Below are 24,768 nucleotides of genomic sequence, written 5' to 3'. Positions count from 1 at the left end.
AGAGCTGACAATGCCTTCAGCCCTAGGAAAGGAAAAGAAGGATGGGGAGCAGCAGCTGCATATTCTTTTGAAATTGCTTCTGAAAATGACCAGACACTTCACTGGAAAGTGACGACAATTTGGGCCCTGGGAGCAGATGAGGCGGAGAGCGGGGGCGGTCAGCCTCTGGTCACCACCACCCTCTTGGGTGATTCTGAGAAGTCAAGGACAAGGGTGGGAGGGGGTGGGGGGAGCTGTTGGTGGGAGGCGCGGGTGGGTGGCGGAAGGCGGGCCAGAGCCTGAGCTGACCCATGCGGTTCTAGCTCCTCACCCACCAGGAAGAGCTGGTGCCTGGGTCCCAGCCCAGCCCAGAGCAGGGTGTGCCAGGACATGGGGCTTGTGCTCAGAAAGCACGATTAATCTGCAGGCAGAAAAGAAGTTAATCAGGTTTCCCCGCCAGCCTGGGGCTGTGAGCTGCCTGCCAATGGGAGGGAGGTGAACAGAGACTCCAGCCTCAAGGCAGTGAGCTCAGGAGAGGCAGGGAAGGTAGGGATCGTGAAAGGAGGGAGAGACATTCAGAGACAGAAACAAAGGCAGCCATTTGTTCTTCGCTCTCAGAGCTAAATTTTTCTGCAAATGCAGGAGCTGTTTGCTCCATAAAGGTAGAGACGGGGGTGGAAGAGGCTGAGACAAGGCAGTCTATGAGGAAATAGATATGGGTGTGTGTGTGTGTGTGTAATATTTAAAGCATTATATAAAAATATTACACATTAATATTAGTCAGGACCCACAGAAATGGGGATGAAGTGGTTTGAGATAGTTGAAAACCGAGCAAAAAATGATGATGACACAGGGAAAATAAATGAAGACAAGAGGGAAGGGGCCCGTCACAGGGATGAAACAGTCTGGGTGTGGAGTCGCTCCCTGTCAAGTGCCCCAGCTGCAGGCCCCAGCTGTGGGACAGTGATTACCAAGACAGCTGTTGACAGCAGCCTGGCATCTCGGGGGTATGGAAAGGAAGGGGTGCTGGGGGCAAGTGTGACAAAGCCCAGTGCTGAGCTTGGGGTGGCAGGGGAGCTCCTGAGTGCAGGGGACCGTGTATTTCCCCGTGCGCCTCAGCTCAATGGAGCCCTCCAGCCTTGGGCCTCTTTTCAGGCTAAATTGCCAAAGGATCGCAGTTTCTACCAAGACCCGGATCCTCACTTCTCCCCACCAGGGACACACTTAATGAATCCAGCCACTGGCCACCTGAGACCTGAGCCCTACCCAGCCACCCAGCCCCCACTCCCTCTCTCCAAACCCGCCAGAGCTCAGCAGGCTCCTCCAGAGACAGTTTCCCTTATTATCTGCATGAGCTGCCTGGGGATGAGGGCATCAACCTACAATGACCAAACCTTTGGGAAGTTACTTGTTTTATTAGTGGGCACAGAGGCTGAGGGTGGGAGAAGGCTAAGCTTGGAGAGAGGACTGGAAAAGTTGGGGAGAAAAAAGGTCCTCTTCAAGGGTTCTTCAATTTTCTGAGCATCAACCAGTTGGAGGTTAGACACGACATCCTCCCACAAAGGTCGGGGGTGGAGGTGCTAGTCCAGGGGGAAGAAACTGTTGACTCTGCATCAGGCCGCCACCTCTTCTCTATACAGTCACTTCCAAGCAATGACTCCCCTTCTTCTTGCAGCTTAACTTGCCATTCGCACCACCCCCAGGGCCCTCGATGACCTTGACATCCACACTGCCCTCCTTGAACCTCACTGAGAACCTAGAGGGGAACAGAGAGGCAAGGCTGGCACCCACACTAGCTCACCCCTACTCCCCATAGGCTACCCCAATTTGAGGCTAGGACATCCCCCACCCACTCCGTGGTAGAAGACTCAAGGCCCCAGGGAGTTGGCTGGGGAGACTAAGGAACACCTCCAAGCCCTGCTTTACTTCCTGCCTGCATGAACTTCCCTGGTCACTGGCCCAGCCATCCCTCACCCCCAGCTCACTGCCTTACCTCTCAGTCACAGTGACTGGAAGCTGCCTCCGTGTGGCATCTAGCACAGCCCGGTACATTCTGGTCAGCAGTTCCACCAGATGCTCGCTGGCTAGCAGGAAGTCTCCCTTGGAGCCCACTGATGACACCTAGGAGGGAAAATAGCAGGGAGGAATTCAGTTTTCTCCTCAGGAACAGCCTGAGACACATCAAAGGCCCAGAGTGAGAGTTCTGGTCCCCATCACCTCCAGCCTACCAGAGCCCCATAATGCCCACCACCTTCTCCAGTCTGAGGCTCTGCCCATACCCAGCTCTGGTACCTCACTCAGATGTAAGCTAAAAAGCCCATCCTTGAAGCTGGTGACTGACACCCCAGCCACACTGTCTAGTCCAATGACAGTTTTGGCCTGGGACTTCCTGGTATCTGCAAGAATCACGTGCCCCTTGGTCAGGAGGAGAATTCGAGAGGAAGTCTGGGGACAGAACAAAGACGGTGAGGAAAGGCAGGCTTAACCCCTACCCTTCCCGCTGTAGGCCCCACAGCTCCGGGTTGGACTGTGGGGAGGCCAGGGTGCAGGCTTCCACCTTGCCATTGCTGCGGTTGACTTTCTTCACAGTCTCTGCCACCAGAATAGGCCCTTCCTCCCCGCCCTTCAGCTTCTGCAGCTTGGGGTTCCCTTGCAGCCCAATGTAGTCACCGTTGAATGGCATGGGGACACTGAGGACACAGGAGATATGCAGTGGAGACAAGGTCCTTAGCACTGACCTCCAGGTCCCTGTACTTCTCCCCACTGAGTTCCCATCCTTGTCCTCCCAAGTCCCTTCCCCCATCCTCCAGCACATCCTCTATCTCAGTGCTTCTCAGAGCATGGTCCAGGACAACATCAGCACCCCCCAGGGACCTGCTAGGAAGGCAAATTCATGGGCCCCTGAATCAGAAGCTCAGAGGGCAAGGTGTAGTAGTCGGGATGATTCTGACACACACTGAAGTCTGGAAACCACTGCTCTATCCCACTTGGGCATCTTCTCTGCTCTTAATAAACTCACTGTGCAGGGCTTATGAGGCTCTTACCTTTGAGGGTATGAAGCCTTCTTGCCCTTGAACAGTTCGCTGGCACAGAGCTTCTCCCTCAGGATCTCTACCTGCTTCGGGGATAGCTGATCCCGGAATTTCTTGCACTGTGACGGGGAAGGCAGGAGCCAAGATCATGGAGGAGAAGGGTAGGACTGGGGAGGGAAATGGGCAGAACACAGAGAGGTAGAGAGGGGAAGGGCCTGGAAAGAAGAGAGAAGAGGGGAGAGGACAGGCCCTGGACACTTCAGAGAGGCAAGGGCTAAGGCGCGCTGGGGGAGGGGGATGGAAACAATCAACTTCGAGCCCCATGAGGGCTGTACACCCAGCACACAGCACAAGGCCTAGTTCCAGACTAGTGCTCAATAAGCACTTCCTGAAGAAAGAATACTGCTCAGTGCAATAGGCCAGACCCAAAAGGACAAGCACTGTATGATTCCACCCACATGAGGTACCTACAATAGTCAGATACAGACACAGAAAGATTATAGGTTCCAGGGGCTGGGGGAAGAGAGTTATTGCTTAATGTGCACAGAGTTTCGGTTTGGGATGATGAAAAAATACAGATGGATGGTGGTGATGGTTGTACAACAACATGTATGTGCTTAATGCCACTGAACTGTACACTTAAAAATGGTTAAAATGGTAACATTTCTAATACCACAATATAAAAAAAAATGAAAAAAGGTGGAAGAGTGAGACAGAAGAGGGAAATCAGAGGGAAGTGGGTGGGGGAAGGCAAGTGAGAGGAGAAGGTGCCTGGAGAGGTACCCACCTTCCAGCGGTAGAAGAGCCGCTTTAGCTCCTCATTAGCTGTGTTGAAACACTTGTAACGGGCAGCTGGCCACTTCTTGTCCAAGATATTGGTAGATGGCAAATTATTCTTCAGCCCCAGTAGGAATTTCTGTACCTGGGTTGGGAGCAGGGGGATGAGGGGTGGAATGATGAGAAGAAAGACCTTCTAACAGGCAAACTCGTACCCAGATTGCACTTGAAAGGAGGAAGCCACACATAGGGAGAACCAACCAGCGGAACGGAGGAGATGAAAGGGAGCCTCCGCCTGGATCTCTTCACATGCAGTACAGGCTGGGGATAAATGGGAGACTGAAGGGGGGAAAGGTGGTTCCAAGCAGAGACCTGCTGCTGCCCAAGGTGGTGAGGTGTAAAGACCCAAGATGGAAACTGGCCTCAATACTGTGCTCCTGGAGTTTCCTATTTTTCCAGCTCACACTTGCCTACAGCTGGCTGCCACTGATTGTTAGCTACAGGACAGGTACCACATCGCTCAGCCTCTCTGACCAGTCAAGCCCAACACTCCAACCTGGCATTCAAACTTCTCTTCTTAGAGCCCAACTTCATGTCACAGGATTCCCTGCATTACCCTGGCACCCAACTAGATATGACTTCCTGTCATGCCCTTTGCCCAGCCCAGGCATTACCACTCTGTGCTTTAGTTTGTGTTGCTCTCAGCTGAACTCTGCCAACCCAGTCCCATCCATTGTTTGGAATGCAGCTCCCCGATTCCTGGATCAGATGCCTCTCCTTTCTATGAAGCCTCACAGCACGTTGTCTCTACTTCTATTTTTGTACTCCTATTATTTGCAGGAAAATCTCCCTCTTCTAGACAGTGAGTCCTTGGGAATCAAGATCCCAGGTTTCAAGTTTCTTCACCCTCAACATTTTTTGAGTGTCTGCACTGTGCTGGCACTGTTCTGGGTAGGGAGACAGAGAGAGTGAGTGGCAGCATATTCCAGAAACAGAAAGTAAACCAGTGTGACTGGGTGAAATTGAGAGGTGGTTGGTTGGTCAAGGACAGATCATGAAGGGGCCTGGTAGGCTGTAGTAAGGACATAGGCTTTTATTCAGAGTAAAACAGAACACCATTAGAGAGTTTTAAGGGGAGAGTGACATAATTTGACTACATTAAAAATTTTTAATACAATTTATTTTATTTTGAAAGTTCTAAAACTTGCATAAAAGTTGAAAACATTACAATGAACATCTGTGTAATGCATATCCCTCACCTAAATTCAACAGCTGATGATGTTAACATCTTGCCCTGAGGGCTTGCTCACCCTCTCTCTCCCTAACACATTCACACATACACACAAATGCATGTAAATATATAAATACACACATATATGTACATATATGCAAATCTTTGCTGCCATATCATCCTAAAGTAGTTACAGATATTATGACTTTCCCCCCTAAACCTTAAGCATGCACCTCCCAAGAGCTAGGACATTCTCCTACACTATTATAATTCCACCACCACCAAATGTGAGAAAATAAACATTAACTAGATCATTCATCCAATAGCAATACCTACTCAAATTTCTCTTAATGTCCTTTATAAACTTATAAAAATGCCCTTTTTAACTTTTTTATTTTTCCTGTTCCAGGATCCAATTAAGTCTCACCTGTGGCATTTGACTAGTTAGTCTCTCCCAGTCTAGCAGAAGGACTCTTAAGTCCTTGTACCCCAGGGAGCACCTCGCCCCCTGTTTATGGGATAGAACTGTTGAAGGTATAGACAATGACTTGATCTTGAGCACTTCCAGATTTGGGGGATTTTTATGAAAACCTTTTTCTAAGACATTAGTGTAAAAAAAATAAAACAGAAAAAAGGCACAGCACACAATGTATTGCTGTAACTCTCTAGGAACTATCCAGGCTCTCTGTATCTTCCACTGCAGAGATCTAGAAGGCTTGGTCTAATCACCTTAGACCTTGATCTTCGTTCCCAGTCCTTGGTCTGGTTTAATTCAATTCAATAAATATTCCTAAGCATCTCTCATAATCCCCCATTCTAACTGCTGTGAAGTCTCTAAGGGTTTTCTTTTTGTTGTTTGCTTTCTCTAGATCTAGAAAGTTCTGACTTTTGTCTTCTGTAGTGGGAAAACCAGACAGTTATATGGAAAAGAATGAAACTGGATCACTGTGTTATACCACACACTAAAATGAAATCAAAATGGATTAAAGACCTAAACATAAGGCCTGAAACCATAAAATAACTAGAAGAAACACTTGAACATCAACATTAGTTATTATTTTCTGGGGATATATCTCCCTGGGCAAAGTAAACAAAAGCAAATATCAACATGTGTAACTGTATCAAACTAAAAAGCTTCTGCACAGCAAAGGAAACCATCAACACAACAAAAAGGCAACCTACTGAATGGGAGAATATATTTGCAAATGATATATTGGATAAGGGGCTAATATCCAAAATATATAAAGGACTTATCCATCTCAACACCAAGAAAACAAATAATCCCATTAAAAAATGGGCAGAGGATCTAAACAGACATTTTTCCAAAGATGCCATACAGATAGCCAACAGACACATGAAAAGATGCTCAACATCACTAATCATCAGGGAAATGCAAATCAAACAACAATGCGATGTCACACCTCACACCAGAGTGGCTAATCAATGAGATAAGAAATAAAGTGTTGGTGGGACTGTGGAGAAAATGGAACCCTCCTACCCTGCTGGTGGGATCATAAATTGGTACAACCACTATGGAAAGCAGTATGGAGGGTCCTCAAAAAACTAAAACAGAACTACCATACAGCCAGTAACCCCACCTTTGGGAATTTACCTGAAGAAAACAAAATTCCTGATTCGAAAAGATATATCCACCCTTAACACTTATTGCCACATTATTTACAATAGCCAAAATATGGAAGCAACCAAAGTCCATTGATAAATGAATGGATAAAGAAAATGTGGTACATATACACAATGGAATATTATTCAGCCATAAGAAAGAAAGAAATCCTGCCATTTGTGACAACATGGATGGACCTAGAGGATATTATATTATGTGAAATTAGTCAGGCAGAGAAAGAAATATCCATAGGATTTCACTTAAATGTGGAATCTAAAAAACCAAACAAACAAAACTGAAATAGACTCATAAACACAGACAACACAGAGACTCATAAACTCATAAACACATGGTGGTTACCATGGGGGTAAGGGGTGGTAATGGGTATAATATATGACAGTTAATCTGATGGTTACATGGAGAAAGGGAAGAGAAGGCAGGGGAAATTTCTGCCTTTCCTCTGAGCCCTCCTGCCTCCAGGTCTATCCAGGGCCATGGATGCCTGGGCTATCCAGGCTGCTAATGGGGGAAGCAGTCTAGGCTGGTTAAAACTCTGGAGTCAAGTAGTATGTATCCCAGCTCCACCACTTAACACCTGTGGGACCCTTAGCAAGTTATTCAACCTCTTTGGGCTTTAGTTACCTAAGAAAAACTAAAGGAAAGAAAAGGAACTACCTCACAGGGTTGTTGAAAGCATTAGAGTTAATCCATGTAAAGGGCTTAGCACATAATAAATGTTCAAAAAATAGTAAGTATTAGCATCAGTTACAGGCAAGGCAATGGCCAAATCTAGATTAGTCAGAAACACTGAGGGAATCAATGCCCAGTGACCCCCTGCAAGCATGCTTCTGTAGAAGGTGTGATTTATTGGAATACTGGTCTAAACCCAACAGCTCCTGGGGTGACATTCAGCAGACACCTGGTGATATACAAGTGAAAGAAAAAGTAGAAGAGGGTCAGGAGATAAGAGCAAGATTAGATTACAGGTCTCAGGTATACAGCAAGAGAGCACGTACTCTGGGAGGGCAGACACCCTGGAGCCGGCAAGAGGAGAGACCAGGTGGTGGAAGAGACCCAGGAAGATGAAGCCCACTATCCCAGGAAGATACAATGAAGGTTCAGGGAGGCAATGAAGAAGCTCAGAGCCCCTATTCCTCAACTTGGCTCAGGGCTCCAGTCTCTCTGATGATGCAGAGGAGCTCCAATCATGTTTGATGAGCACAGTAAGAGCAAGCACAGATGTCTAGCAACTCAGACATCAGGTCAGCAGAGGTCAGTGCTAATTTACCCCAGCCCTCTGCCCAGGTCTCCTGTTACCCCTCCTCCTCTCTGGCCCTCCCCAAGCTGTCACTGGAAGTACTGCTGTGGCCCTGTCTCATTTCCTTCCAACACCTGGAAGCACCATCGATATAGGTTGGATGTCCCTGGAAATCACCTCCTCTATCCCAGTTTTCTTTTCATTGGAAACTGCCCATAGTTTGAATGTGCAGACCTGGTTCTGGCTTCTTCCTGCCCACCCTGGCCTGAGTCCTCCAGAATTAAGATCCTTCCTGAGATTAATTTTGGACTCACCTGCTATAGTTTCAGAAGAGACAGAAGATGGAAACGATTCCTCCACCTTTACCCCAACCCTACAATGGGCCTTGGAAGGCCAGTTGAACTAACCCTGATTGCCTCCATCTGCTCTTCAGGGAGGCTCACCTCTCCATCTACTGTTAACCATCCACCCCAGTCTCTTTCTTGGGCCCGGGCACCATGGACCAGTTGGTGGGTGTGCTGGGACCCCCTCCTGCCACAAGGTTGCTGACAGTGTCCACCCAAACCAAAATGCACTTTGACGCTGCCCCTGGGCCATGAGGCACTGGCTAGAACCTGCTCCCTGCAGACTGCTGCCCACTCTCCTCTCCAGGGACTGAATTTTAAGTACATGTAGATGGAGGAAGCTCTTGGGGAAAAACTTTGAGTCCTCTCCTCTTCAGCCCTTCATTTTCCTCTTTGAAACCTGTCCCTCCTTAACTCCACTCTTCCACCCTCAACTCCCACCACTTACCATGCTCTTGTAGATGAAATCTGCCAAGGTGAGGGCAGCCCCTGACCGGAAGTATTTTCGATAATCCTTGCGAACCTGGCAGGGACATACAAGAAAGGCTCCAAAGTAAAGATAAGACACCTAGACTTAGACTTTTATTTTTCAGCCACACAAAGAACAGAGTAAGATAAGGAGCTGAGACTGCAGCTGGAGGAAAGGACAACACTCTAGGCAGAGAGCAGAGCTCCACTGCCAAGTAAGAGACACACCCAGGCATGTACACAGATCTCCCCAACATGAGTCCTCACTCCTAGACACACACAGAGCAAACCCAGAAACACCCCAGACACAGAGGTATGTCCAGGGTGCGGCCAGGCCTTGCTCTCTGCTACTCTTTCCTCCCAGCAGTTGGCACAATCTAGGAGGACCCATGTGGTTGAAGGAACCATGTATGGGGAGGAAACCCCCCTCCCTTGCCCATTACCTTCCACCCTCTCACAAAAGCCTGGATCAACAATGCTGATGCCTTTAGCTTCTCATAGCGTTTCTTTTGCTGTAGAATAATGGTCATGTTAGAAAAACTCCATCTCCTGAACCACCTCTCCCACTTCCCACCCTCCTATCACAGTGAGGTAGATGGGATTTGGGGGGTAACTGGTACCATAGTGCCCCGAAACCAAGAGGAAATGAGGATCTGACTCTTGCGCATCAGCTGGTAGTGGGTGTGGCAGCGCCAGCCCCGGTATATCTTCTGTATGAGTGTGGCCAGCTGGTGAAGTCGGAAGCGCCTCTGCTCCTCCAGGAAGAAAAGCTGTGGAGAGGTGGACAGATGGAACAGAGAGGCTGGCCTCGGGAAAGAGCATGCTCTCCTCCTGCGTTCCATGGCCCCACAGGCTTCTCAGCCAGCAGTTGCTCCATCATTCCTTTGTCTTCCCAGTTCATTCATTCATTCATTCATTCATTCATTCATTCACCCAACAAGCATCAACTCCAAGCACACAGTCCTCTGCTAGGACTTGGCTGCTTAGGCAGAGGAATCAGAGTGGGCCATGCAAGCATACCTAACTCCCAGGACTCAGGGCTGGCTGGAGACCCAAGTGTTCAGTTCCCAGGGATAAAGTCCCACAAAGAGAGAACTTCCTCATCCACTCCGCTTTCCAGCTAGAGGTTCCCCTCCCCTGCAGCCTCTCCCTTAGGTGGGCTCTCCGACACTTGAATCTTCCATCCCCACCAAGCACAAATGCACACTCCAACTCACCGTCTTGGGACTTCTAATGAAGATCTTTGTTCTTCCAAAGGCCACCTCCTCTGAAGACACACTCAGGGCCCCCATGACCTTCTCCACCCCTTCCCTACAAGAGCAGATAGGGAAAGCCCACTATCCCAGAACAGTGCCGTCTTCCACTTTTCCCCTAACCCCTCTCACTCTGGGAGAAGAGTTTAGGGATTGAGCAGATTTCATTCCATTCATTTCCCTAATCATCCATCCCCGAGCTCCAGTGATAGGCATGCCACCACTGGGCTCTTCCCCTACAAACATCCCTTGCATTGACTGCTCTTCCCTGCTTCCCGGTCTCCCCACCAAGTCTTACCTGTCTCCCCCATTCCACCGAGGCCAAGTGCTCTGGCTCAGCATTCGATACCTTTCCAGGAAGGGCCCGTACCCCTGGCGGTAAGCATAGCCTGCCCGTCGCACCCGCACATTCTCTAGCAGCCCCAGGTACCAAGCCTGGATGGCCACCAGCTCCGAGGAGAACTGGCCTCGCTGCTGCTGGTCGTTGGGCTTTATACACCTGGTGGGGGATGGGCCAGGCACAGGCCTCAGAGCTGTACCTTGCTGCTGTAACCCATCCTGGTCTCCACTCCCATGTTGTGCCCATTTCCCTTAGTTGACAATTTTCAGAGGAAGTGGACACACTGGCCGTCCCAGTCTCTCACTATAGCTGGATCCCCACCAAAGTCTTATGCCCTCCCCACCACATGACTCTCAGCTCCTCATCTGGCTCTGTTTTCCATGAAGAAAGGACCTCCAATACCCTGTTTCCAAAGAGCTCTCCCAACATGGGATGTTCTACAGTGTATGGACCCTGCACATGCCATTATGCATGTAACATGTTCCTCTGTGTGCCCAGCATGTCACCTGATGTAATTCGGGTTTTTGGAATACAGGTTCTTCATGAGTATGGCCACAGAACTCTTGAACTGGGTCCCAGCAGTTGGGGGGCGTTTGAGAGATGCCTGCTTGGGATCTCCCTCAGGGAACAAGGACTTAAGAAGGTGGTGCTGGGCCTTCCACATAGCCTGGGACAAATCCCGGAAGAGTAAGTCATTATTCTTGTCAATGAAGCCATTCACACTGTATGTCACCTGTGGAGGAATGGCTATTGGTGAGGAGACCTCATCCCAGCACTTGGCCCTCCCAGTCTCTCTGTGAAGTGTGCCCAGTTCTCAGCTTCCCCCACTTCCTCCCCATTGCTATCATACTGTGCCAGGCCCTAGTCTCTCCCCTCCAGCCCTGCTAGATCACCTTGCCCGCATAGTGGCTGATGCGGAAGCAGCCAAGGCCCATGGTGTGGTCATACTGGCGCTGGGCGTTCTGGGTGACTTTACTCTCATAGTGACCATGCTTAGAGAAGAGCTGGTTCAGCTTCGAGAGGAAGGTAGAGTCACTGATCACCCCAGGCCGCAGGCACTCCTCGTCAAGCATGGCCAGGATTCCTTGCTGGTTCTGGTCAGAACAAGATCAGTCCAACTTAGACCTCATCCCTCCAAGATGTGCCCATCTCCACTGCTGTCCCTCTGCCCCTTCATCCTTTGCCTTCTTTACCATCCTTACCAAGCAGGCAGCAGGGACAGGGAAGGGAGACAGGGTAAGGTTGTGCAGGCAGTCTGGAAGGGGAGGTCCCAAGGATAAGGGAAGGCTAACTCACATGCTCAATGAGGTTACAGATAATCCCATTATCGAAGTACTCCACCTTTGTCCACGGTATGCCCTGGCAAGGGGAGATGCGAAAAATTACAGGGAGCAGGGCCAGAAGTCCCCAAAGACCTCATTAGACCCAGGCCCCCTTTCACCCACCCAACAAAGGACCATGAGGAAGCCCTATAGTTCAGAGGGGTCCTTGGTGCGGTTTCTGTTTACATCCCCATACTTCTAAGGTAGACGGGGAATTTGTGGGGTGGACAGGAGGATCCAGAGCAAAAGGGTACAACAATGCAGAGAGCCCTCTGGATTCTGTGGAGTGGAGAGGGAAGGGGAATATGTTAGGTGAAGACTGGGGTAGGAATTACCCCACTGTGGGAGTGGGAAGGATCCTTGAGCATGTAGAAGAGCCAATGGTTGCACTGCTCTGGCAACAAACTATAAAACCAAAGCACATGAGTGAGTTTACTGTCAAACAACAAAGTTAATTTGACATCTTCAAAGACCTGCATCAGTGGTTCTCAAACTTGGGTGTGCACTCACAACTGCCTGAAGGGCTTACAAAAGGCACAGATTGCTGGGCCCCACCCCAGCAGGTCCACGCAGGCCCAGGAATTTGCCTTTCTCACAGGTTCCCAGCAGCTGCTCCTGGACCTGTGCTTTAAGAGCCACTGTTCTACATCATCCTTTGGGACTGTATAATCTTTTAAAAGAGAAAGAATGGTCCAGAAAAGCAGGAGACCCAAGGACAGCCGTTCTCTATGGCTTTGCTGGGCATCAGGCCTGCAGGCAGGATGGTTCCTGATCCCAGCTAAGGGTCAGACCTCCTAGGCTCAGGCCACACCCAAGAGTGGCTGAGCAACACAGGCCTTTCTCTCCCTCTTCCCTCACAGATCTTTAGGGAATGCAGAGTGGAATTAAGTAAAATTGTCCTCCCACTTCATCCCAAAAATACCTTTCCTAGCTGGTTCAATGAATTATGATATTCTTAGAAGCCTATGTAGCTGTAGAAAAGCATCTTTACATACTGATAGAGAAAGATATGGTTAGCTGATGAAAGCAACGTATAGAACACCATGTATTCACTACCCCTTGGTTAAACATTGTGGAAAAACATATTCACAAATTTGCTTGATGACACATAGAAGAATTCTGGAAGGGGGACCACTTCCGTTGCCTCTAGGTGGGGAGGATGGGCACATGGAGGAAGAGAGACTTTTCTTAATACATCTCTTTTAAGTTTTTTGAATTGTGAAGCACGGGAATGTATCATCTGTTTGATCATTTAAATTTTTAAAATAAAAATATACAAAACAGCTAAAAAGAATTTTGACATGCATTGTGACCACACTGCCTGAAATTCTGACAAAGCAGATTCCTGGGAGCACACAGGGACCATGTCTGGGAGGGTTCTGATGAGTGAGGCTTACAGCCATTCACACTTTGGAGTGGATGAGCTCTATCAGAGAGCTTTTCTAACACCTAGCCGTTGGAAACAGGGGGTTTTGCTGACCAGAAGAAGGAGTGTGGAAATTCTGAGCCATGGGGCACGCTGGTAAGGAAGTCTAGGATCGGGGTGTTATAAGAGGGAACAGTGACATCAGCCAGAGCCTGGAGGAGACAAAGAATTCTGAGACATTAGAGAAGGGCACACAAAGGAATGCGGTAGGGTGCCAAGCCCTGGAGAAATGCCCCTTTCTCAATGTGGCTCTCAGTCTGCCTAGGCCAGTCACAGCTGTCCATTCACTGTCAGGACTTTCCCCATCCCCACAGCCTTCCATTAATCTGCCCCTTTCTTGCCTGGCCTTGAGTGGGAGAATGGGGAAACTGGAGGGCAAAAAGCAGAAAATTAGGGTTTCTTGGTAATGCCGGAATGTTCCACTATGCAAGGGAAACTTACTGTCCTTTGTGTCCCATCCGGGGACAACTGACAGGAAATTGTAATCAAGGAGAAAGATCTGGCAAGTGCCTAGAAGTCAGAGGGGAAGTAGGAAGAAGGCTGAGTATACCTCTCTCCTATATTCCTCTTGCTCCTCTTTCAGCGTTAACTCTATGAACACCTGCTGTAGCTTCTCATTGCAGTAGTTGATCACAAATTGCTCAAAGCTATTATCCTGAGGGAGAACACACGGGTGAAAAAGACCAGCTCAGCCCAAAACCCTTCCTTCCTCTTAGCCTGACCTTCCCCTCGCAAATCCCAGTTTGAGCCTATCTGCCCCAACTCTGGGAAAGCCCTCACCGAGGTTGGGTGGAGCTCTCACCTCTAATACTTCAAAGCCGTAGATATCCAGGACCCCCATTACCTTCTTCTTCTCCCCAGTGCCCACCTGAAGAGAAGGAGAAGACAATCTGAGGACAGGCCCCCTCTGCATATCAGGCCAGGCACTTGGTGGGTAGACGAGACTGGAGCAGGGGGCAAACAGAACTCGGGTGGGCCTGACCACCCTGGGAAGGGACTGTGATTTTACTTTCCTTCCTCCTCTATACCCTGAAGGACAAGCAAAGTGGGAGGAGAGGAGGAAAAGGAAGATGCAAACAGATTCCAGAATGGTGTTCCCATGCTATGAGACAGAAAGATATTAAAATCCTCTCAGGAAAATACTTCTCTCATATTCATAGAACATTTTGCAAAAAGTTCTGTTATTTCACTAATCCTTATCATAAGCCTAGAAAGTATGTTGTTCCCAAGTTACGGAAAAAAATTAAATTTCAAAAGGGCTATTTACCCAAACCTACATTCAAATCCCATTTTCCTCTGCTGCCTTCCAGTAATTGGCTTCTAGGTTGACAGCATTCATGTACATAATTTTTAAATAATAGTTCTATTTTAATCTAATTCACATACCATAAAATTTACCTTTTGAAGGTGTGCAGTTCAGTAGTTCTTTAGTATATTTATAAAGTGCACAACCATCACCACTACCTAATTCCAGAGTACTTTCATCAGCCCAGAGAGAAATCTTGTACCTGCATGCATTAGCAGTCACTCCCCAGTCCCCTCTCTTCGCAGCCCATGGGAAGCACTGACTTACTTCCCATTTCTATGAATTTGCCTATTCTGGCCATTTTGTATAAATGGAATCATATGAAATGTTGCCTTTTGTGTCTGGCTTCTTTCACTCAACATTTTTTCAAGGTTCATCCATGTTGATAAGCACTTCATTCCTTCTTACAGTTAAAAAATATCCCATTTGTGGATATACCACATTTTGTTTACCCATTTGTCAAACCAAGTGATGGACACTTGGGTTGCTTCCACTTTCGGGCTACTACAAATAATGCCCCTATGAACAATTGTGTACAGGGTTCTACATGGATCTGTTTCCAGTTCTCTTGGATATATACCAAGGAGTGGAACTGCCGGGTTATATGGTAACCATGTACATGACTTCATCCGATCCTCACTAAGCCTAGTGAAGCAGGTAGGTAGGCATTAGTGTCCAATTTTCCAAACCAGGAAACTGAGGCTTGGGATCTTTGTGAAATGCAAAGCCACATGGCAGGTAAATAGGGGATACAGACAGTAGAATTAAAAAACTGGAGGTGTTTCCACAGAAACACACTATTGAGAGGAATTGTGCCCTAGCCCTCGTCCTCCTCACTCTGTCCATCTCAGAACCCAAGCCGTGGGGCTGAGGCAGGCAGGTGAGCCTTAAGAAAGGACGGTACTCTCTCACCTCGATACTCTGGTTTATGCGATTCACTATCCAGTGGAAGAGGCGGCTGTAGATGTTCTTAGCCAGGCCATCCCGAGCATAGCGAGCCTGCAGCACAGAGCCAGCTGGTTAGTGTGGCAGCCCCCGCCCAGGCTCCAAGTCAGCCCCTCCCAGGATCCTCACCTGGATGACATTCAATGCAGTGACCACCTTTTCTTTGGCCATTTCCATCGTTCTTGAGCACAAAGCTCTCTCTAGTTCTTCTGCATTCAAACCCACCAGTTCCCCGATTTCCTGAAGGCCTTGAGTGAAGAGGAAACATCATGGCCTGAGAGGGGCTTTCTCCCAGGGGAGCAAGGCAGGGCCTGTAAGTGAACCAGCTGGAAGACAGCTGTCCCTGCACCTTGCTGGGACATCCTTACAGCTGATCCAGAACATGTTTCCAGAGGAATCTCTGGGGAGAAAGAGGAAAGAAGGGAGATCTGGGCACAAGGCATGCATGATCTACTTTAAAATGGGAATCTCCTGAAACAGGTGTAATAATTATCCCCATTTTGCAAAGAATCCCCTGAGACTCAGAGAGGTCTGAGACCTGAGTCTGTCAAACTTCAAAACCGTCATTCCAGTTTGCCTCACTGGGAGCTCTCAATGAGCATGTTTGGGGAAGACCTCAGGAGGAGGCTGTGTGGGACAGAATCAGAGTGAAGTCAATTATAGTGGAGATGGTAGAGGAACAGGAGTTGCAGTGGGGGACTCAGGGAGCTGGCTGGGGCACCAGCAGGGTGGTGCAGACCTCGTCCATCATGGATGCCACTAGCTGCTATCCCACTGGCCTGGGACTCATCCACCAGTTCCACATTCCCCAGCTTCAGCACCAAAGCCGTCACCTCTAGCACCTGTCGGATCTCCTCCTCCGAGAACCCAATCACAGTCATGGCACTCTTAGGGAGAAAGCAGAGACCAGGAACTGAACTGTAGTGCCAGTCCAATTCCTCCCTTCTCAAACCCAGAGCTTGGGTTCAGGGGAAGACCTAAGAGCTACCCTGGGTACCCACCTCTACAGCCTTGAAATTGGAGGCGTCATCCATGCCAACCACTCTGGATACTTCCCGATTCAGATAGGTGTAACCACTTGTATCCTGCTCGAGCTTCAGGGCCTCTAGGCGGGTCAGAGAGGGAGAAGAGGGTTAATGTATGAGCCGTCTGGAGCCCTCCAGACTGGGCCCTCACAGCGCTTGCCCTAGGTTGATTCATTCATTTACTTGAAGCAGCTATATTTGTTTCAGGTTCTTCCCCTGCCTCCTCTCATTTAGGATCATTAATCCTATGATAATAGACTAAAGTGGTATTTAGGGTTTGGCTGTTCATAATTGTAGGGTTGTTTTCCAACCTTTATGGAAGAAAAGCCTCATTCTACTCTTCTCCCCACCATCAGGGTTCTAAACGATAAAAACAAACATGCAAAGCCTCCACCTGCTCACTTCCCATGGCTCTGGGAGGATTAAGGTGAAAAAAGGGTGAGCACATATACCCACCCACCCTGCACCTCCATACCTCACCCTTGGCTTGGGTTAGCCCACTCATTTGTTCACTAAGCACCAACAAAGTGCCAGGTACTATGTTCCCCAACTCTGACCCTAATCCTGGAAGGCTTTCTCCACACGCCATTATGGAGCTCAGCCAAATGGCTCTCGTGTTCCCCCATCCTAAATCTCTATCCTAGACCATAATATGTGGGCTAGGTTTTGTTTCTTCTGACTCTCCCACAAATGAACCACTTGTGTGTTGGGACTGTTTTTCATTTTCATATCTGTGTGCCTTGCTGGCATGAAGAGACTTTTTTCCTTTTTAAAAATGAATCAAGGGAATGGTCAAAACTGTTCACCTTAGATGAGAAGGAGTGGGTTAGCCAGAGCTTGAGGGATAGCAACCATATACTATTCAAATTACTTGACAATCAGGAGTGGCTCTCAAACGAGAGTTTAGTGGCACCTTCCCCTGAGACACACATTTTGAAATAAGAGCCTGCTAAAGAGGGGTGTCTGGACAGATAATGAGTCAGAAAGGCCCAGGGAGGCCCTGCCCAGACTCAGCTTAAACCAATGGGTGACAGAATCAGCTAAAACAGGATACTAGTGCCTATGACTCAGACAAAGTGAACATCACCAAGACCCCTCAGCTGGGAGGAGGGATGAGGCCTGCAGGGGGAAGGAGATGGCCACAATTCCAGCACAGAATAACCAAAGGCACATGTCCTTGGGGAACAGATACCACAGTGCTCACAGCTATAGTGGGTGTTGATAGGCAAACTCCAGCAGGGCCTGAAGTCCTACCAGACCCTGCAACCTAAGGCCTGTCCGGCACCCAGTGCCTCCCAGGACAAGGTAGAGAGTGCTCCATGCCTTCTGCTCCTAGAGCCACCCGCATGGGCCCATTGGCATTGATCACACTGTATTGTAGTGTTTCTGTTCACGTATCTGCCATTCCTGGAAGACTAAGTTCTTCAAGGACAAGGTCCATGTCGTACTTAGCCCATGGAGCTAGCACAATGTTCAATCAGAGTAGGTGTTCAAGAGATGTTTGATGAATGAATAAATGGAACCTCCATGGAACTAAGAAGAGGAAGTCAAGGACAGGACCCTGGGCAGATTAAGACCCAGGACAACTTCAACTAGAGCTCATCCAGAGTTCTTATAACAATTGTAACATCCTGCCTGATTTCCAGCTGAGCTATTGATAAAGCCCTTCAATTGAAGACAGGAAAGCATGGCAGATGGAAATGAGTATTTCATTTTTGAAGCCAGCTTGGAAAAAAAGAATCCCAGGAAGTACAGAGGAATAAGAGCAGTGAAGAGGCACAAAGGCTTATTCCTAGCAATAAAACCCCAGAAAAGGGAGAGAACACAGAGGTCAGGGGATTTGTTCCCGGGGTGGTGGAAATCCAGGGTGGGAAATACAGGGAGAAGTCGTCTGAGGGTCTCAGAAGAAGAGGGCTGCAGGGGTACAGAGGAGCCCAGAGGTTCTAGGGGTTGAGTGGAGGTGGGGGGTGCTCTGGCACATGCAGGGCAGGCACATACGCAGCAGCTGTTCATCTGCTCCGGCCAGCAGCTGGTAGAAGATGTGGAAGTTCCGCTCTCCTGTGAGCTGCTTCACCACTCGGGACTTCTCCAGCAGATCTGGCAGAGAGTTAGGAAATAATGTGCAGGGGGTCTGGGAGACACCACAGCTCCCTCTCTCTTATCCTCATCCCAGCACTCCGAGTGGTTGGGAAGGCTGGTGTTCACTTTCCCCCTCCCTACAGCAGTAGTTTAGCAGAACAGGACTCTGTAGGGCAGGTGGAAGAGAGAGGCGGTAGGCAGAATGGGGAGACACGTACAGTTTGTGATGACACCACCGAGAGGACTTCCCTTGAAGTCAAATTCAATATCCATGTATTTTCCCTTCAAAGACAAGAGAGACTTTGCTTCCACCTCTTCTCACCAGAACAGGTCTGTGCGGCGTTCCTGCTCAAGTCCCCATGCCCTCTCTGCCCTCTCCTCCCCGACCAGATGTGCACTCACAAATCGAGAGGAGTTGTTGTTGCGAATGGTCTTGGCATTGCCGAAAGCTGCAGAGATGAGGAAGGGAAGTGAGGGAGCTGAGGGGCAGGGAGGGGCTCTAGAGAAAGGAAGTCCTGCCCAAAGTCATGCTGACTGAGCCTGCAGGCTGGGCAAGAATAGGACTTCAGGCACATTGGGTGACAGGGTCTAGGGAGGAGTGTCTCCAGGGGCAGAAGGGTAAGGGTGGGGAGGGCGGAGCCCAGGACTCACCCTCCAGCACCGGGTTTGACTGAAGTAGTTGCTCCTTCACAGAGTTCACCTGCTCTCCTTTCCCACAGACAGCCGCCACATAAGACATCACCAGCTTACTTGCCTCTGTGCAAGAGATAGCCTCACATGGATCCCACCACCCTCCTTGGCTTCCCTCATTCCAGGACCTGACCCAAGAGTCAGAAAAACCAGGAAGGAATTTCTGGGATGGGGGCAGGAGCAGGCCTGGCTTGGAAAGAGATAGGGGGTAGTTCCAGCAGCTGACGCCACACCTTCCCCAGCCAGGTGCCTCACCAGTCTTTCCAGCTCCACTCTCGCCCGTGATGAGGATACACTGGTCCCGGTCCCGATCCTTCAGTGACTGGTATGCCACATTCGCCAATGCATAGCTTGGGGGAGGAAATGCATGATGACTGATACGGGGCCAGTGAAATATGCCCAGCCTCCCCACTTGCACCAGATTCAGGCAGGTGACAGGCCTAGGAAGGGGAGGAAGCACCAGGGGAGGAAGGGGCAGCTGGAAAGCCTCCCTCAGAAAGACTAGACGAAATTAGGATGTCTCATCGTTGGGAAGCTGAGGCCAGCTTCCCTCGGTCTCTTTACTTACATATGGGGCTTCAGCTCATAGAAGGTATAGTCCCGGTATTTGGCAATGAAGTCTGGGCCATAGATGGGCAGCTGTTGGTAGGGATTCACTGAGATCAACACGTTCCCAATGTAGGTCTGGAGCAGAGAAGATGACGGGAACAAAAGTAAAGGGGGGGCTTTGGGGGAACACGAGCACATGAACTCCAGCCACATGCCCACAGCCAGGGACACCCACACACTCTCACATAAATCTCCTTCTTTTCGTAGCGCAGCTGGAGGTTCCTGAGCAGAGACTCCTGCTCCACTGGTTCCAGGAGCACAAGGTCCTCCACCCCAACAGAGCCTTCAACGAGAGTCATGTCCAGAGAGCCTACTGATCCTGGGAGAAAGCAGGGGGGCGGGGAAGTTTGTTGATGTCTGCTCAGCTTTAGGGGCCAGTAACTATTTGCGGGGAGGAGAGCAGAAGGACCTGAAAGCCTCCCTCTCCCACAAGTCCTGGTCCTAGAAAGGCCTCTGGACAAGCCAAAGTTGTGAGAGGCTGCTGACACTCTGCAGAAGATGGGAGATTCTCTGCTCCCTCGATTAGCTTTGGTCAGGTTGGAACAGGGCCACCTGCCTCTGATCACCAGGGTAGGGAAGCACCCAGTAGGCAGCAACTGGGGGAGCACAGCTGAGCCTGCAGGAGAGAGGGCTGGGGAGGTAAGGGTAAGCCAAGTTTTATGCCTCAGCCAGGCACGGAGGGCTTTCTCCCTCCTGCCTGAGGCCCTGGCCAGGGCCCAGACTCTCTACCTGCTCCCAGTCCTCCTCCTCAACTCCCTGCCTTTCATAGCCCCTATTTCAGTCAGCCGACCACCCACACCCATTGTAAAAGTTCTTCCAAAGTCTTTTCCTCCCCTCTCGTTGCTACAGTGAGATTCATTTCTTAAATGGGGACTGGACAAGGTGGCAAGTTAGAGGACAGAGGCAGGAGTTCCTCCATAAAAGATTAGAATACCCAGAGAAAATGAAAGTGAGGTTTGTTTCCCTAAAATCAAGTAGCTGTCAGGACGTCTGGATGTGCCTACATGTCCGTCCCATTTTTCTATCTCCAGCTCTTACACCCATTCTTATAACCTTCTGGGGTGGACTTTGCCCAGAGGGATACATCCAGTTTTTAGTAACTGGCGGAAATGGGCAAGGAGGAATAGAGTTGGGGGGACAGGGAGCCTTGTGGGGCTGGGCCCCCACACAGTAGGTGGGCACATGGCAGGTATAACCTAAAGAAGAGGCACAGCCACCTCAGTCTTTCCTGTGGGACTGAGGTAGGCAGGTGACTTAGTGCAGGACAGATATTAGTACAATGGCCAATGCCGCTCCCTACCAGGAATAAAAGAACCACATCCTCCTACTCTCCTGCACTGCTGAACCTGGGTGGGGGAGGGAAGGGCAGCAGGAATGGAAGATCAGGCAAGAAGAGAGTGCAGGCTGCCCTCTCCTTTCACTCTGCTTTCCCCAGGCTCCAGAAAAAAGCAGCACTTGTCATTTCTTGGAAGGACACAACCGAAGGAGCAATAAGAACACTGCAGTAGTAATCTACCAATCATGTAACATTTACCATGGGCCAGACAGGGTTCTAAACACTTCACATATACGAATCCATTTGATGCCTACAATATCGGTACAACTATTATCCACATTTTCCAAAAACTTTTTAAAGAAGTAATTTGTCAGGGAAGGGCAAGCAGCAGAAGCAGGGCTGAGAAAAGGCACACTCCCTTTGGATTTAGGTTTAAGGGGAGTGAACTGTGATTGGCTGGAGGTAGGGAAGGGGAAAAAGGCAGCAGCTTCCAGATGCAGCACCCCAAGATGTGAAAAGAGGAGCAGTGACAGGTCAAGACAGGACTTACCGAAAGCTGGAACTAGGGTGTACCTTCAGAGTGTCCCTTGGAGAATGGTGGATAAAATTCCAATGTGACAAAGGGGCAGAGGAATCCCAGGCCCCAAGGTTGGGAGGTGCCTTGGTTAATGGGAGCTGTCCATGGTGTCATAGAGCAAGGAGAGCTGCCCTCCCCTTGCCAGCGTCCACTCTTCCAACCTTCCTCTGCGCTGCCTCCTCCAGCCAGGGCTCCCTGTGCCAGTCAAGCCAAGAGAGGCCAGAGACAGCTGCTCAGGACTGGCTGCTCAGCACAAAGTCCAAGGCTTTTCCTGCTGAGGGTGTGGCTCACTTAACCCTTTACAGGTCTGAAGCCCCAAGGATAGCTGCTCAGTCACTTGAGAAAGCCCCCTCTAAGTAGGAAAGGTATCTGGCAGGCCTTAGTTGAGAGGCTCAAGTACCGTTCCTTGCTCCATTGCCCCCAAAATTTGGAAATGAGAGGAGTGGAATTTCTAGTCAAGGAAAAACTTTTTCAAAAAGTCAAGAATTCTGTCAAGGAGGAAGGCAGGCTGCAGTGTCTTCTGGCAAAGAAACAGTACCTCCCTCAAACCTACCCTCCCTATCCTGTTGGAAGTTGGGGGCATTAATGACATTACTTGGGGAACTAAGTAGACAAAATCCCCAAATTCCACTCCACTTCCCTCCCCCCATGAATCAGACTATCAAAGACTAATGTTAGTCAATAAACACCTGGCATCTGTATAGATGTCCACTTTTCACTGACCTCCCACCTGTATCATCTTACTGAATCACACCACCCTGACGCAGGCAGTGCAGATACTCCATTAAGAAGGGGAATTAGAGGCAAACTCCCAGGCTCAGAGAGGCTATACAATGTGTCCATAGCAGTGTGTGGCAGAACCAGGAACAGAACACAGCTTCCTGACCCCAAGTCAGCCACAGGTTCCAGTCCAAGTCCTGGTATTTCTAAACTGAATCTTTCCTCTGTGCTAGGATACTGAAAAGGACCGAGATGCTGCTTCTTGGGCACTAGCCTAGCTGGAAATAGCTGCCTCCAATAGGTAAGAAGCTTATAAAATCCTATTTTACAGAGTATCCCTCAACCATCCAGGATAACTCCTTAACAGCAGGCTCCCTCTGCCCACCACCCTCTCGCAGGCATGCACAAAGAGCAAATTAGGTAATTACAGACACTTAGCTGAAGATAGACTGCATTCTCCAACTCCCAGCCACAGCTGCTTGGTTCAAGGTCCAAACTCTATTGCTCGAGAAGCACTCTGCATACGCCTGGCCCATCAGCAGTTCTATTATCAACCTGCCCTTACATAATTTATTGATCTAATATATATATTTGAAGGGAGAAAAAAGGAAAAGAGAGAGAGAGAAAGCTGAGTGGAAGTGACATTAGGACACAATCCCACTTACAGGTGGAGTGGTATCATGGTACCAGTGGCAGAAATGACTACACACTGAACAGTGGAGGAACCAGACCTAAAGTGAGAAGCCACTTTCCCAGGATCACACCAGTGCAAACCCAGCTGGCTGGGGCCTGAGCCCAGCTGTCCTGCTCCCCAGGCCAGGTACCCACAAGCATCTACATCTTGGGGTTTATCTGTTGTCCACTCATTCACTCATTTATTGAATGCCTACTATGTGCTCACATAAAAGAATAGACTCTAAAACGAGATGGCAACCTGATGGCATGAATGGCACAGCTAGGGCAACCAGCTGTCCTGTTTGTCTGGGACCTGAGGTAAGTTCTCTGGAAAGGGAAATTTGTATGCTAAAACTAGGTAAATTCTGGGCAAACTGGGATGAGTGGATCATTCTAAATCAACAAGGCACAAAATATACATCCAAGTCAGCTGGGATTTCAAAATCTGTCAAAGTATTCCTGGGATGAGGAGGCCACATGGGAGATGCAAGACAGCGATCTGCTTCCCAGGCAAAACTGAAGCAACTGGAGCTCATTGGTCTTCCTCCACTCTGACTCGGAAATCCCCTTCATAATTTCCCCCGTCAACATTTCTAGTTTGTGAAAGGGACATGAGGAACTTTTGCAGCGATGGAAATACTCTGTATCATGATTGTGGTGGTCATACAACTAAACTGTCTCCATTAGCCAAAATTCAGCAAAATTTGAAACGGGTGGATTTTACTGTATATAAATAATACTTCAATAAAGATGGCAAAAAAAGAAGAGGAAGAACAAACAACTCCAAGTCCTTTAGTGCTGACTGCTGACAGAGCTGGGAGGGCAACAATCGGACTCAGCTAATTCATACTCCTTAGTCCCCCTGCGGACACTGACTTTCTAAAAGATGGACACAATAAAATGCAGAAGCTTTCAGACATGGCGGGGAGGATATCTGATGAGAGAGGGTCACGCTGACCAGGTACTTACTATGTGCCAGGCAACAAGCCAAATGCTTTACATCCCTGCTATTCAAAGTGAGGTCCACACACCAGCAGCCTCTCAGTCACCTGGGAGCTCATTAGAAATGCAGAAATCTTGGACCCTAACCCAGACTTACTGAATCAGAAGTCTGCACTTTAACAAGCTCCCCAGGTGATTTCATGCATGTTAAAGTTTGAGAAGAACTGCTTTACACACCTTATCTTTTATCCTCACTAAAACCCTATGAAGTTGCATACCTAGCAATTAAGTTTTTATTAATTTGACAACTAATGATCACCTAGTCTCTTATTTACTACTATAGTTATAGAAGGGAGAGGAAAAAGGTGTCATTAGAGTGCATCAATCTACATAAATTTACATATGGTCTACATCCTGTTTCTTCCTATTTCACCGTCTTTGAAAAATGGGACAATGGATTCTCATGTAACTGAGAAAAGACAGGTACAGAATTAATGCAAATGCTACAAAGGATTCCCAGAGCAAAGAAAACAGCCAAAATATAAAAGAAGATGGAAGGTACCAGATGTCTACTGCAGAGGCTGGGCTTAGACATAACTGGAGCTTTTATTTGCTGGCCTCCATTGCTCACTACAGCGCTGCTCCCTCTCCTGTCCTACACAAAGCATTTGGCAGGTATCCCATAGTAGAATCCACAGGTGTTCCTCTCACCCCAATAGCGAAACAAAAGAGATACTTTATGCTATTAAAAAAGAAAAGAGCTAAAGTACAACCAGAGTAGCTCCCTGGACCAGGAATAACCCACACACAGCTTTTCTAGGAGACAGCCACTCCTAGACAGGTACAAGCTGCTCCTCCTGCAAGATCACCCCT

General features: G+C 48.9%; 1 protein-coding gene across 2 annotated transcripts in view; it reads right to left on the bottom strand.

Moving 5' to 3' along the window:
- Positions 1-1,374: 1,374 nt before the first annotated feature.
- The window catches only part of MYO1A (myosin IA), a 27,975-nt gene continuing 4,581 nt past the window's right edge, over positions 1,375-24,768 (bottom strand). The window contains exons 1-28 of one of the 2 annotated variants that reach the window (XM_017643410.3): positions 21,532-22,785; positions 19,891-20,024; positions 19,665-19,780; positions 19,352-19,446; positions 19,058-19,162; positions 18,809-18,855; positions 18,625-18,688; positions 18,326-18,424; positions 16,304-16,407; positions 16,042-16,189; positions 15,432-15,550; positions 15,270-15,356; positions 13,854-13,919; positions 13,602-13,706; positions 11,600-11,662; positions 11,197-11,397; positions 10,810-11,036; positions 10,262-10,462; positions 9,928-10,021; positions 9,331-9,480; positions 9,154-9,222; positions 8,691-8,765; positions 3,799-3,933; positions 3,024-3,130; positions 2,537-2,669; positions 2,272-2,424; positions 1,973-2,100; positions 1,375-1,735 (exon numbers count right to left, since the gene is read on the bottom strand). In XM_017643410.3, the coding sequence (XP_017498899.2) occupies positions 1,612-1,735; positions 1,973-2,100; positions 2,272-2,424; positions 2,537-2,669; positions 3,024-3,130; positions 3,799-3,933; positions 8,691-8,765; positions 9,154-9,222; positions 9,331-9,480; positions 9,928-10,021; positions 10,262-10,462; positions 10,810-11,036; positions 11,197-11,397; positions 11,600-11,662; positions 13,602-13,706; positions 13,854-13,919; positions 15,270-15,356; positions 15,432-15,550; positions 16,042-16,189; positions 16,304-16,407; positions 18,326-18,424; positions 18,625-18,688; positions 18,809-18,855; positions 19,058-19,162; positions 19,352-19,446; positions 19,665-19,780; positions 19,891-20,004 (3,129 nt within the window). In that variant the 5' untranslated portion in view covers positions 20,005-20,024; positions 21,532-22,785 and the 3' untranslated portion in view covers positions 1,375-1,611. Of the gene's footprint in view, positions 1,736-1,972; positions 2,101-2,271; positions 2,425-2,536; positions 2,670-3,023; positions 3,131-3,798; positions 3,934-8,690; positions 8,766-9,153; positions 9,223-9,330; positions 9,481-9,927; positions 10,022-10,261; positions 10,463-10,809; positions 11,037-11,196; positions 11,398-11,599; positions 11,663-13,601; positions 13,707-13,853; positions 13,920-15,269; positions 15,357-15,431; positions 15,551-16,041; positions 16,190-16,303; positions 16,408-18,325; positions 18,425-18,624; positions 18,689-18,808; positions 18,856-19,057; positions 19,163-19,351; positions 19,447-19,664; positions 19,781-19,890; positions 20,025-21,531; positions 22,786-24,768 lie in introns of those variants that run through there. The other variant, XM_073213403.1, reaches the window with a different exon arrangement.

This window comes from Manis javanica, chromosome 10 (genome assembly GCF_040802235.1).
Source record: "Manis javanica isolate MJ-LG chromosome 10, MJ_LKY, whole genome shotgun sequence".
Taxonomy (NCBI): Eukaryota; Metazoa; Chordata; class Mammalia; order Pholidota; family Manidae; genus Manis; species Manis javanica.
The sequence above is the reverse complement of the archived record's forward strand: the minus strand, read 5'-3'. Positions and strand labels throughout refer to the sequence as shown.